The sequence below is a fragment of the Eurypyga helias genome, unplaced genomic scaffold, assembly GCF_000690775.1.
Source record: "Eurypyga helias isolate BGI_N326 unplaced genomic scaffold, ASM69077v1 scaffold839, whole genome shotgun sequence".
Taxonomy (NCBI): Eukaryota; Metazoa; Chordata; class Aves; order Eurypygiformes; family Eurypygidae; genus Eurypyga; species Eurypyga helias.
Genome location: NW_010271200.1, coordinates 32,039 through 46,030, shown reverse-complemented (window position 1 = coordinate 46,030; position 13,992 = coordinate 32,039). Strand labels below are relative to the sequence as shown.

Sequence of the window (13,992 nt, the reverse complement as noted above, 5' to 3'; positions counted from 1 at the left end):
TTGGAACCAGATGGTCTTTAAGGTCCCTTCCAACCCAAACCATTCTGTGATGCTATAAAATTATTTCTATTGAGTTGTTTTCCTCTTGAGAAGTGCTAGGGGTGGATGAGCACAGACTTCTCCTATTCTATGTTCTGTTTCACCAAAAACCTAAAATTCCAACATCCTCCAACAGTGAATCTGGTTTTGTGTGTCTGTGTAAAGTGAAGGCCGCCTTGTTGTTAAAAAACTCCAGAACATTAACACAGAAACAGGTCTAACATACCAAAACAACCTCTCCATGGCTCAGAAGTTTGTTCAAAAGCTCTCTGCCTCACTTAAATTTGGTGTAACACTATGTGACACAGTTTTGTAAATTAATTTAATGGAAGAAAAGGAAATAATGTTACGTCACTGTTAGTGTTTGATATTAAAATACTGTAAAAACCTCTAAGGATCAACTCTTCTTTGATAAACACAGCAATTTAGGGATTCATTACTTCAGACAGTCATCACTCAGTTTTACTCACTGCAGTTCAGCATTCTCATCAATCAGTCCTTGCAGCAGGATTTCTTTTGCCAGTTTGAATACTTCCTGAGAATCACCATCTGCTTGGCTTTCTGGATCACTGATGTTAGGAGAAATACATCTTTTAATGACTTCTTACAAACAATCCATAGTAAAATAAGAGGATGGTGGGACAAAACGAGGAACATGCCCTTCTCAAAAATCTCAACTTGGCAGGACAGCACTGCATTTTTTTTTTTATAATATGAGGTCTTCATTGCCAAAAATGTCTTGTCTCTCCACTACTTAGAAAATTCAAAATCAGAAAGCTAAATAATGCATGTTAGGTATTTATTATAAAGGCCAAACAGCAGTAATAGAGTTTGCAAGGTTAAAACTGAGAAGAAGGCAAAGATTTAGCATTTGCCAAGTGACACTGGAGTAAAAACTGCCTGTACTTTTTCTTCACAATAATTATCCATTCAAACAGTTATCTCAGGGGAAAAAAACCAAATAATACAACCCAACTAAGTTAGATGACTGAACTGCAACCCATCTGTCAAACTCAGTACATGCTTGTTCCCTACTCTAAGGGGTCAAACAGAAAGAACATTTATACTCCCAGAGTGAAGGGAACCAAATCATGCTGAAGGGCCTTCATACACTTTCCACCTACAAGCAAATTAGCATACAATTTGTACTAGTTATAAATTCTGGCAACAAAAAAAAAGGTAGAAGCATCAGAGGTAAGACGTCTTATGCCATCACGCTGTGGTGATGCAACATCCTAGTTCTGAGCTGAAGTTCAGGTCTAAGTCTTTTTCCCTTACTGGAAGTGATAAAACTGCCACCAAAGGCCAGAGCTCTTTAGGCAAACCACAGGCTCTATTCTTCTGAGAACGGAGAAAATCCCACACCAAGGGACATGAAGTTGGAAGACAGTGTTACAAGCACTTTCACTCTGACAAACCATTGAAAGACAACATCTGCAGTGAATACACACCTGTAATTATCATAAATCCACATCAGTATATCATACATGTGCTGTCGACATATTACAGAAGGGTGAGAAATGAACCCTGTCACTCCAGGTAGAAGTTCTTTAAGTTCTACTGGTTTCAGTTTAGACAGCATCTTGTACACTATATCCAAACAAATCCTCTGCCTTTCATCATCCCTAAGGGGGAGGGGGGGAAGGGAAAAAAGAAGAAGAGAAAAAAAAAAAAAAAGAAGAGTTACATTGCTTTTCTCTTCAATGCTACACACAAAGCCAAAAGATCAGTTAGGTTTTAGCAATAATATTTGGTTTTGCATAAAGGGCTTTAGGTAAATGCTTTTGAGTTCAACCTAAGAGTAAGAACATACTAAACTAATACGTACTACAGAAATTCACATCCAAGTGGTAGTTCACCTTACCACTGTTTTGGGTTTTTTATTTGTTCTTCACAGTTAGCTAACCATCTTAATACTTAACTTCCAGATTCCGTTCACTCAAATTAGGAGAGCAGTGACCAAAAAGTGAACATGAATTATAAATGCTTCTGAACGTAAAAATATTGTGGCCCGCACTGAAAATGTTATCAGGTTTAGACCATACACCCACATTTGTAATCACATGGCCACTCACCTGTGATTCATGATCTGGATAAAGTCTTTACTCTTTAACTGCAAGTGGAGATCAGGTATTTCTTCTGCCCGGCACATTATTACTTCCAGACAGTAGGTTTTCATCACACCATGAAGTTTGGGTATCAAAAAGAATACAGCATTCATAAACCTTAACATAAGCAGAATCCCACAAAGAAAAGCAAGTTATTTTCTATTATTGCTCTAGATCTGCAATGAACATACCATGTAAATCATGACATACCTGTCAGCAAGAGGAGGAAAATTCTTAACAACTTTATTCAAGCACTGAATAAACTTATCCTGTTGGGTGTTCTGATGATGTTTTAATTGTCTTATGACACAACCATAAACTGGATCTTCAAGTACCTGAAAATGAGAAAGACAGTAAGTCAAGCATAGCCACTCATAAACACCTTAATGACACATAGTTCTGCTGCTGTACTGTTTGGTTCCAGTGCATTTCTCTAGGTAGGACCTACCCATCTCATCTTGACATTTATGGTGCTTCATGGCTGCTGTACAGCTATGCCTGCCTGAAACATTGGATTGCCTGCCTAAACAACACATTTGTGAGCTTCCTTTGACTGGTTTGAAACCAACACCTTAATTTTGAAATACAAGTTGCTTAGTATGCTTATATAAATAATAAGTAGCTTCTCATTCTGTGTGGGAAACTTGCAATTAACGCACGTAAAAAAATAGACATTTTTAGCGAAAAGGTGAAAAAAATAATCAGCAACCTTCACTTAATGTCAAAGAAACAAGCTTTGTATAGGATAAAATATTTGCACCATCTTTGCCCAGTTATTCAAAATACTGCTTGTAATGGAATTTGGAAGACTGTGAAAGAGGACTGCAGTAATTCCATTTATAAAATATGCTCTGTGAAAGAACAACCAGAATGCAATTAAATTGGAAAGAAGTTAAGAATAGTATGTTATTCTTACTTCTCTCTCTACAACGTCAGACTAATAATCCACCTAGCCAATATCTTGGTATTTATGTCTCTAATAGCCACTGCAGAATGATGTTTAAGGGGAGCACATGAGCCTGGCTGCATTTTGTCCTTTTCTCCCATGTAAGTCAACATGGATCTGTCATTAGATTAGGGAGCTTAGAGTGCACCTTGTTGTCTATTGCTTTTAGAAACTGTTCATGGATTATATTTTTTGTGCCTGAATTTGCCCAATTTGCCTTTGAACCTGCTAATGCTACTTGGCCCTAGAACCTCGTCTGGCAACAGATTCCAGAAGTTCACTAACTGTTGTGTAAAAAAGTACTTCTAGCATCTGTCTCAAACTGATTTCTGTGATCATCAAGCACTCTCCCCTAGTTCTAGTACTGTAGGATTTGGTGAGTAACAGTTCCCCATTCACCTTATCCACTACCTAGAAAATAACTGTACTCAAAATTAAATACAATACCTTTAAATTTTACATCAAAACTTACAAGTAATTAAACATCCTCAGATACAGATATTCAAAAGGTAGCCCCAAACCTCCCAAAGTGCAACTTTTTTTTTTCTTTAAAAAAGAAAACCACAACAAAACCTTGTACGTACCAGTTTTCATGTCAGCGTTCATAGAATCAGAATGGTTAGGGTTAGAAGGGACCTCAAAGATCATCTAGTTCCAACCCCCCTGCCATGGGCAGGGACACCTTCCACTAGACCAGGTTGCTCAAAGCCTCATCCAGCCTGGCCTTGAACCCTTCCAGGGATGGGGCATCCACAGCTTCTCTGGGCAACCTGTTCCAGTGCCTCCCCACCCTCTCCGGGAAGAACTTCTTCCTGATATCCAATCTAAACCTCCTCACTTTCAATTTAAACCCATTACCCCTTGTCCTGTCACTACAGGGCCTTGTAAAAAGTCCCCCCCAGCTTCCTTGTAGCCCCTTCAGGTACTGGAAAGTGCTATAAGGTCTCCCCAGAGCTTTCTCTTCTCCAGGCTGAACAAGCCCAACTCTCTCAGACTTCCATCACAGGAGATGGTGCTGGTTGGCACAAGCTGAACAAAGCCTCAGAAGGAGACCATTCACTGTCAACTCCAAAACAGCAAGGCAAAAACTCCGCACTTCGTCTCCTCTCAAATTCTTTTCCTCGAGTTAATAGCTTTAAACTTTAACAGATAAAGTTGGACAGAGACTGCTGAGTTTTAAGTACATTAATTTTTGGAGCTTAATTGAGTAGTCATATAAAAGATGTACATAGTTAAGTCAGGAACGATCAAACACACAATACAGTTCACTTACATTTTCTCTCTCAGCAATGGATTGAAGAGCAAGTCCCAACACTTCTGCTGCAGCTGCATAAACTTCTTTATACTTTAATAAGCCCATGTTGCTGGTCAGAGCCTGAAAATACCTAACACAAAAGGTAGACCTGCTGTAAGCCACTACTCCAGTATTCAATTTTAAACAGAAACAAAACATTCACCTGAGCTGCCCAGGGGACCAGTGACTGCTTTTAGAAGAGCTGAATACAGATCAACACGGATTTCCACCTGCAATGTCCCAAATCCCTGCTTTGTCAATTCCTGACTCTGTTAATATCCATGAAACCGAAACCTTGGGGCCCACTGTAAAAAAGCTTACATTCTTCTAGATATTTTCCAAAACAAATTGTGGTCTCGATTTTACAGCTAGAAAAGCATTACATCTGACAGACAAGAGTAAAGGGATGATGGGACAAACAACTCCAATAAACAAGCAATCCAGCTCCCATACTTCATGCTGACAAGTTAAACGTGCTCTCTTTGTCTTACGCTTTTATCAAAATCGTTCTCCAAAGGCTGCATTTCTCACCTGACACGATCTATTTCACACTTTGGGTCAAAGGGAGGTAAATTGTTAGCCAGAACAATTCCCAGCAGCTGAATTCCCACTGAGTTGTCCTTTGTATCAGGGTCTCCACTAGAAAACTTTTCAAATATTAAACTGTTGGATAAAAACATGAAAGTAGCAATACATACAAGAAACCCAAAATATACACACCATAACTCACTCTCTGTATATATACAGAGACACACAGACACTCTCACCAAAACCAGTAGAAAGCATGTATTCAAAAGAAGTATTTAGCTTCAATGAAGAAGTCTTTGCAAAGAAGAAATAAAATCTAAACAGAGATTGTAAACCTACACAAGTTCACTGCAACAAGTTCAGGAGCACAGCAGATCACAGAAGTCTTACTAAGAGTGCACCAATATTCAGTGATAGGTTTTATTTGAAATTTGTGCATTAAGTCTTTGCAGAGACTACTCCTGCTTTTCTTGTTGCTCTTGTAACCCTCTACATGTCTTTGCTGTCTCTCTCCTTGTTGTTTTCCAAACTAAGTTGCAACCTTTGGAGAGTTCAGTTCTGAAGTTCTACTGTCAACTCTAGAGACAAGAAGTTTACTATTGCAGCTGAATTTACCTTTTCATCTCCTTTGATAATGTTCACTTATATTCTTGAAATACTGATAAAAGAAAGCAACTGTCTAAATGTTTACCTGTAAGGTATGGAGAGACAGTTCTTCCAACACTCTATAACTGTCTTTATGATTTCCAGATTGTGTCTGAACACAGCTCTTTTTTGGTGAAAGGCATTTTTCATCAAGAATTCAAGCAATCTGTTAGCTAAAATCTCATCCTTAATATTCCCCTACAATGAATAGCAACAAAAATAAGCATAGTGACTCCAACATGAAGACATATATTGTTTTATGAAAGCAAGCAAGTAAATAAGTTATTTTTGAAGTTAGTATCTGAAAGAAACAGTGGACTGATGTAGAAAATTATTATAAGTGCATAATAACAAACTCATGCCTTCCTCACGAAACAGTCACAATAATAATAAGAAGAATTTAGCATTTCCTTACTTTGGGAGTAGTTACACTTGTCCAGGAAAGGACAGTAACTACTATTTCCACTACCATGTAATGAATCCCATCACCTCCATTATTCCCAGAAACAACGAGCTGCAGCAACGGACCAAGCCACTGCTTTGCATAAGGTCGGAAAACCTATAGAAAACAGGAGAATCAGCAATCAAGTACAAATTATCCAACTGTTCAATAACCTGTTGTTCAATAATCATTACAGGTAAGACTGCTAGATCAGCCTCTTATCGCTTTGTTTAACCTTTGAAGCAACAACCATAACAATTTTAAAACAGAAAGTATTCGTAACCACATTTCTCACTTTTGCTTAGAAACCTTTAACCAAGTATTCACATAAAGGTAATTATTCCACTAGGGCCCACATCATACAGCTCTCACACAGAAAACCTGTCCCTAAAGGATCTGAAAGGGTATGTCATTCAACTAGCCCTGCATTTCAGACAGCTTTACTATGAAAGCAGCATTAAGTGGGTGTTAAAGCTTCTTGAATTAATTCTGAAATTCAGCCTTCTGGTATTTTGGATTTGAAGTATTTCAGACAGAAACACTGTACTTTAAAATCCCTGTATGAAATAGGACAAGCGTGTTTTACCCACAAATAAAAGCTAGGAACCGTTTCTTCTCGGGCAAGGACACATTACGCTATCTTAATATCTTTCTGCAAGGAGAACATCATTTAGGTCTAAGGGTTTCCTTAAGACTCATCTGTGACCATTAAAAAAGCACTATATTTGCTCCTTCAGAGATGGCAAACATAATTAGCCATACCTCTCCCAGTATCAGTGAATGAACTACTTCTAGTTTACAGAAGATGCCCTCTACTTACAGAAGTGAGAGTTTGGGAGAAAAAGTATTTATATTACATTCAAAATACTGTCACTATCTGGAATTTGGGGTTATGAATGCTCTCTTTTATCACGGCAAACTACTCAATTTGAATGCCCCAGAAGTCTCAGCTGATGAAATATGTTACCCCTCAGGAGTTACACAGTTGATATTATAACACAACCTGTTACGTTAACAGTAAAACTATGACAAAAAAGTTACTCACATCCTCAGTATTAACAATAAGTTTTGCTATGAAGAGGCGAATATTTAGTGGTACTGATGGGTTTCCTAATTTGCCATGCAGAAGTTTCATCCAAAGAGGAAGATCTACTGGAATTGTCCCCTGAAATTTAAGAGATGAGCAAAAATCGTCACTTCTTGGACCAAACACGCTTACCCAGCTCGAGCCACACCAGTCTCATAATATAGCTATGAAAATTAATAATCAAAGGCATTCAATCCCTTTTCTTGGTATAATTAGTGAAAAAAATGCCAGCTTCTTGGTTAATACTGGCCTCCTCCACTTTGGGTGTGATCTGGTTCCTCTGCATATGTTTAATCAGAGTGGTCATAGAAGCCATACATTCATGTTGGTTGAGTTCATCCATTTCCAGTTCCATTTCATCATTTAAAACCATGTATTCTGTGGGCTCCTGGGAAAGAAGGAAAAAAAAAAATGTTACTATGTTTAATAACAACACTGGATTTTCTTTTAGATCATGATAATGCCATGAGTCATTCTGATCTTATCTGGGTTTACAGATTTGACTATATGTTTCGCGTGCACAACAGAGAATATGTCAAATGTGTGGTTCAGACACTGGTTCCCAAATATATGTACCAGCCATACACATCTTTTACTTTCTGTGCCAGCAGATGTCAACTCCATGTTACTCTGACCTTACTACCTGCCAGGACAGGTGTGGCAACTGCTGGAAGCAGGAAGAGTTAGCTGAACCCCACAGAAATTATTTCATTTCATAGCTGAAAGAATGTGCTAACACATTCCACAGGGGGAAAACCCTGATTTTATGGATGTGTTGTTTCATGCTGACTAACAACCACAGCAGCTCTCTTTTGCTACACAGAAATAAATCACAAAAGAAAATTGTTCTTTAATTAGAAATCGTAACATTAGAACACAAAGTGGATAGAAAGCGCATTTCTGGTTAACTTCGCTGCAGCTAAAACACTTCCTTGCTCCAAAACGTGAAATAGTTTGTTCTGTTAACAGTTGTTTTGACAGATTTTGTCTTCAGTGTCTATGATACTTTTATAACCTTTCTTTCTGTTTTATAGCAAATATCTATCCCAACAGTATTACTGTTGATGAGACATCTCTTGACTGCAGAAGGAACACAACTTCAAGTCTTGGAAGATATTAAATGCTGTTCTTCCTGGAGCAGGAGTTAAATAGAAGGTACCACAACAGTGCTACAAAAATAATGAAGTGTTCGATCATTTATTCAATACATTTGATATACAACCAGCTTGGTCAAATGCTTTCAAAGACCAAAACAAGAGGCAAATGAGAAAACCAGGTGCCTAACAGCACAACACAGCCATCACAGGGTATTCCTAAGTACTCTGTGATGGCCACAAGCAAACAAAAACAAAAAAAAAAAGCCACAAGCCACCTTTTTACAACTCAGGCTGGACTTCAGTCACAGTACTCAATTTTAGAAACCCAAGGTAGGGCATTGCTTTTCTCCAGCTGTAGACACTGGAGACAGGGAAGAAGAAAAATGACCAAACACAGCTCAAGGCCCCTCCCTCATCTTCTGGAGGAACCCGTTCTCAGTCAAGTAGAACAAACACAGAAGACTAGAAATTTTTCTGTCTCAACCTCAATAAACATATGTAATTACTAGCAAGCATAAAAATTTCCTTCCTCACAGCATAAGTCACTAAATTACCTTTCTCCTGAAACGAGCACTGCTAGCTGTAACATCTTGGGAGCTATAAGAAAACCCTTGGACTCCAGTAGAAAAATCAAACTGACTCATTTCCTCACTCAAACTGCTATCCATCATGTATGATGCAGAAGCTAAATACTTGGGTTCATCTAAATAGGAAAAAGAATAGACCATTAATCAAGTTAATTACATGAAACAAGCCTTTGCTGCCCACTAAAACTTAAGGGTGGGAGGGAATTGGTTGTCAGATTAAGTACATTGAATGCTTTTATTTGTTCCTGCTACTACAGAGGCCAATTAGCCACACATCAATGAACGCTGTACGAAAAGTAAGAAGGCAATTTACTCAGTCATAAATTACTCTCATACCCTGATCACCATTCCCTGCATCCCTGGCTTCTTTTCTAATAGCAATGTACCGCTTCTTCCTTTCCAGAGGCACCTAAACAGCAAGAAATAAGTTTGAAAATTAGTATTTTTTTTTTAGTCTACAGTTCCATACAATTATTTATTTACAGAACTGCTAAAAATTATCAAAATCGCTTAACATAAATGGAAATCCCATGTTGCAAATTATTATAACTAACACTACAGAACAACAGCTAAATTACTTATTCCTACGGCTGCTCATTACCAGAGTGCTAAAAAGTATATTAACGTTACATGCGCTACAAGTGTGGTCTAAATTTTAAGTCTGGATTTCTCTCAGAAAAATGCATTTTAAAACATTAGAGGAGTACTCCATTTTTTATTCACTACAGAATCCTCTTTCTCTGTATGTTGGGACTGACCTGGCCTACAGTGACTACACTGTTAAAGCCACGCTAATTTTTTTTACTTAGGAACACCAAAGCCCAGAAATTCCACTCACCTCAATTTCTACAGGAAATGTATACTGACGCTTCAGGTCTATCAAATTTTCAAAAATCAGCAAGTTCTGCAAACCAAAGCATGTTTGGAAACATTAAAATTATAATGCTGTGCACAACAATTGCTCTGAATGTATTTTATTTCTTCTCATCAAAAGACAGATCAAAATACAATATAGAAAATATGGCATGATTTACCTCCTAGATAAATACTTTAAAGAAAATTTTGTTATTCAATTAATCAAGAATTCACAGCACAATGTGCTTTGTAAAGACAGTACCTCTTATTCAGTTATATTCCAAGCACTGGAGAACTTAAACAATAGGGTTTTTCCTTATAGTTTGGAAAACTGATTGAGAGTGGAAGGAAAACAGGGTAAATGTATATCACCACTTCACTCATTCCCAAACAGACAGCAAAACCTTCATCAGCTATTCAAAGTGCATGAAGGATGCAAGGAAGTCAGCTACAAATCCTTCTATTGCCTCACTGGGTGGTTTGTGCATGTCATTCAGGTCTGATTCTTTGATTTACTGCAATCAGGTAAGAGTGTCTCATGCGCTGGAAGCAACAACAGCTTCTCACCTTTTCTGCTTTTTCTGTAAAAAGAAAGCCTTGATAAAATTTACTTTCAGTGAAGACACAACTGATAACAGCAATAGCACAATTATATGCTGCACAGTGATACTGCCTCCTCTTCTCCAACAGCTGACTCTCTCCTGCCATGTTTTCTGTAAATGCATCATAGCACGACCTTAAAATACAAACAGGCAAAAAAACACCATCAGAAGTCTGTTTTTAAGAAGCAGAGGAAAGGTCCCAGTCAGAGACCACTGAATCAACAGAATTTCAAGAGAACTTGATTATTATAGCAGCATCAGCATTAAGCCACCTCTGCCTTGTTCAAGTTCTCCACAGGTATATTGTGCTAAAGTGGAACCATCCAGCAACGACAAAGCCAACTTCCCCAAGTATTTACACAGCAGCCCTTTAATCACAGGAATACGATGATAGGCCATTTTCAGATAAGACGGATGTAAGTTTCAACGCATGCATAGATCTCTCTCATGGTCCCTTCCCAAGACACTGGGAAGTATTGTAAAATAAAATTAAAAATTAACAGCAATTCAGGCATCTTATATTTTTTTCAGAACATTAAACAAATGAAAGAATATTAATTAGCATATATTTATTCAGTATTAATCTTTTGTCCCCCTCTGCAGTGGAGATTAAACCAAATTATACCTACTGGGTGTGCTGCTGTCCTATGAAATGTAAATGAAAATCCATCCCATGTTGTCATCAATCACATAAATACCCATCTTACAACACAGAAGCCTACTCTACATAAACAGGACGAGAGGAAATGGCCTCAAGTTGCACTACGGGAGGTTCAGACTGGATATAGATATCACGAAAAAATTCTTCCCGGAGAGGATGGTGAGTCATTGGAACAGGTTTCCCCGAGAAGCTGTGGATGCCCCATCCCTGGAAGTGTTCAAGGCCAGGCTGGATGAGGCTTTGAGCAACCTGGTCTAGTGGAAGGTGACCCTGCCCATGGCAGGGGGGTTGGAACTAGATGGTCTTTAAGGTCCAACCCAAACCATTCTGTGATTAGGAAGAACTTCACCAAAAGGGTAGTCAGGTGTTGGAAAAGGGTGCCCAGGGAAGGATACCATCCCTGGAGGTATTTAAGACATGAGCTGAAATAGTGCTCAGGGTTTAGGGTGGACTTGGCAGTGCCAGGTTGAAAGTTGCACTTGATGATCTTAAAGGTCTTATCCAACCAAAACAATTGTATGGTTCTAAAAGTTTAAGAATACTGAAACCGCAATTGTGAAAACACAAATTAAAGGCCAAGAATCATATTGAAAAGCAAAAATAAAAGCATAAGTTTAACACATAAGGAAAAAAAATGGCAAAAAGAGGAGGCAAAAGCTATGCTGATGTAAGACTGTATTCTATGCTAGAGATCATTCTCGGTGCAAATTCAGTATTGTGCATTCCATTTAACATCAAAAGCTACATCAAAGATTACATTTGCCCTTGAACAAATCATCTTCTGACTTATATGGCATACTTAAAAGTGTATCTGCCCAAAGCCTAAATAGAAATTAAAAGGAAATAAAAGAAATAAGTCTTACTTTATTAGTGTCTTGGTAAGTTCATTTCCTTCTACACTCATGGAGCCACGGTAGGCGTGGTTAATTTTAGACTCCTTGGAGTAAACATCCTCTTTTGGAAGACGCACATACATCACTTCTAGTAGCTTGTAATACCCCATTTTCTTGGTGACTTGTGTATCAAAAGTATATTCACTGGACTGGAAACAAATAAGCAGAATCATGGCGGTGGTGACCCTACATAAGTCTTGCTTTTGGCATTTTGTTTTTAATAACTATTACAAAATTTGGATCATTTCAGCATCTTGTTTGTCCTGCTGTGTTTTAACAGCTGCATCAGCAAAACCATGGGAGTGAAGAACTACAGCTTCCACTGACAACAGAATCATTGCATGTAACTATACTCTAAATCAGAGGGTAGGCTGCAAATAGACAAAAGAAGATCCCTTGCTGAAGGATCTTTGCAATGATCAGAGGATGTATTTCTTTCTCTAGAAGTGAGGCGCCTCATTTAAGAGGTGCATTACAACGGCTGAATCTCTCTCCTACAACGTAATACAGGCTATAATTTTATACAGCTTTTATATTTCAAAGTTCAAATGGATTTTTGCTTTTGAGAGAACTTCAGACCTCTCCAGATATATCTAGATGACATTCCAACTTCCATTTTTATATATTAACTTCAAAGGAACAGCGTGTTGGGGAAAAAAAAAAAGTTTCTCAGTAATAATCAAACTATAATTGGCACAAACTTGTACTCCAAGATACTGAAAAACGGAGAGCAAATGGTTTCAATTAGGGTTTGGTCAAAATTAAGCAAAGTGTACATGCCAACACTAACATTGTATCAGAACTTCCCAAATCCTAAAAAAAAAAAAAAAAAAAGTAATTCATACCTTTGTAAACCTGGAATTAAGTGTATCCATAGCCTGTACTATAATCTTGCCAAAGAATTCTCTCAGTGCATCCAAGTTGCAGTGCCACAAGAGAGTGAGGAGGCAGCGATCCATAAATGCCTGACGAGTAGTATTTGAAAGTAGGTCTTCACTCTGGAACATTTTGTGAACAGTGTCCAACAGTATCACTTGTTTGTCAGTGGTGCTCCTAAACGAGATGGAAATCTCAGATGAAAACTTTTACCAGACTCCATTTATGTCTCAAACCCCCGTGACATTTAAAACTTTTATTGTCTGCATTCAGAAATACTTTGGAAATGTGAAGACAAAAGAAAAACCTGAATTAAGACTACTATGTAAAACCTTATGGTGTAAATCATCACCATACACGGAGAACAGAATAGAGGAAGCACATTTGCTTCAGCCAAAATTTGATGAGAAAAATAGCAAAATCCCACAGACTAAACTCACCTCCTGGAAATCCTTTTGAAGCTGGCTTGAAATAAGTCCTCCATGAAATGTCTGTGGTCCCTACAGAGGACTTCTGTCATCAACTGCAACAGCATTGGACTCTGAGACAATTCTAATGCATCTAAAAACTGAAAAAGAAGTAATGCATAACATAAGGAGCCACACTGGATCAAATTAATTCATCGAATTATGTAATTTTTTTTTAACATTGATCAGAAGCAGATGCACAGAAGGGAAAATTTATTTAGAATCATAGAATCATAGAATGGTTAGGGCTGGAAGGGACCTTAAAGACCATCTAGTTCCAACCCCCCTGCCATGGGCAGGGACCCCTTCCACTAGACCAGGTTGCTCAAAGCCTCATCCAGCCTGGCCTTGAACACTTCCAGGGAGGGGGCATCCACAACATCTCTGGGCAACCTGTTCCAGTGCCTCACCACCCTCTCTGTGAAGAATTTCTTCCTGACATCTAATCTAAACCTCCCTGATTTCAATTTATACCCATTACCCCTTGTCCTATCACTACAGGCTCTTGTATAAAGTCCTCTCCCAGCACCCTTGTAGGCCCCCTTCTGGATAAAGACATAAATCAGAAAGAGAAAAGCTGATTTTCTTCTGTGAACCAAGAGTCTCTCTCTCTAATTCCAGATCCTGTGAAACACTGTCTCTAGGCATAGTTCACTTCAGCTTATAATTACATATTTGTTAAAAATACTGACCTTCTTAGTGCAGTCTACATAGTTATTGTGCTTCAAGGTTCCTTTGGGAAACTCATCAGACCTCATGGGAAAATTGAAAGCTACAAGCTGATCAAGAGCATTCTTGAGGTCATTAAGTTTCTCTCCAGTCAAATTAGTGAAGAACGGGAGAACTATCACTGCTTGGCCCTGAA

At 38.2% G+C, this 13,992-nt stretch overlaps 1 protein-coding gene across 1 annotated transcript in view; it reads right to left on the bottom strand.

Moving 5' to 3' along the window:
- Nucleotides 1-13,992, bottom strand: part of PRKDC (protein kinase, DNA-activated, catalytic polypeptide) — a gene marked incomplete at its 5' end in the record, with an annotated part of 80,034 nt that overhangs the window by 35,288 nt on the left and 30,754 nt on the right. Inside the window, 18 exons of the mRNA XM_010158701.1 lie at nt 510-608; nt 1,491-1,664; nt 2,115-2,264; nt 2,358-2,482; nt 4,367-4,478; nt 4,919-5,050; nt 5,607-5,758; nt 5,976-6,119; nt 7,048-7,167; nt 7,340-7,477; nt 8,741-8,889; nt 9,110-9,182; nt 9,612-9,677; nt 10,196-10,364; nt 11,755-11,933; nt 12,630-12,837; nt 13,101-13,228; nt 13,820-13,987. Of these exons, the coding sequence (XP_010157003.1) occupies nt 510-608; nt 1,491-1,664; nt 2,115-2,264; nt 2,358-2,482; nt 4,367-4,478; nt 4,919-5,050; nt 5,607-5,758; nt 5,976-6,119; nt 7,048-7,167; nt 7,340-7,477; nt 8,741-8,889; nt 9,110-9,182; nt 9,612-9,677; nt 10,196-10,364; nt 11,755-11,933; nt 12,630-12,837; nt 13,101-13,228; nt 13,820-13,987 (2,486 nt within the window). The remainder of the gene's footprint in view (nt 1-509; nt 609-1,490; nt 1,665-2,114; nt 2,265-2,357; nt 2,483-4,366; nt 4,479-4,918; nt 5,051-5,606; nt 5,759-5,975; nt 6,120-7,047; nt 7,168-7,339; nt 7,478-8,740; nt 8,890-9,109; nt 9,183-9,611; nt 9,678-10,195; nt 10,365-11,754; nt 11,934-12,629; nt 12,838-13,100; nt 13,229-13,819; nt 13,988-13,992) is intronic.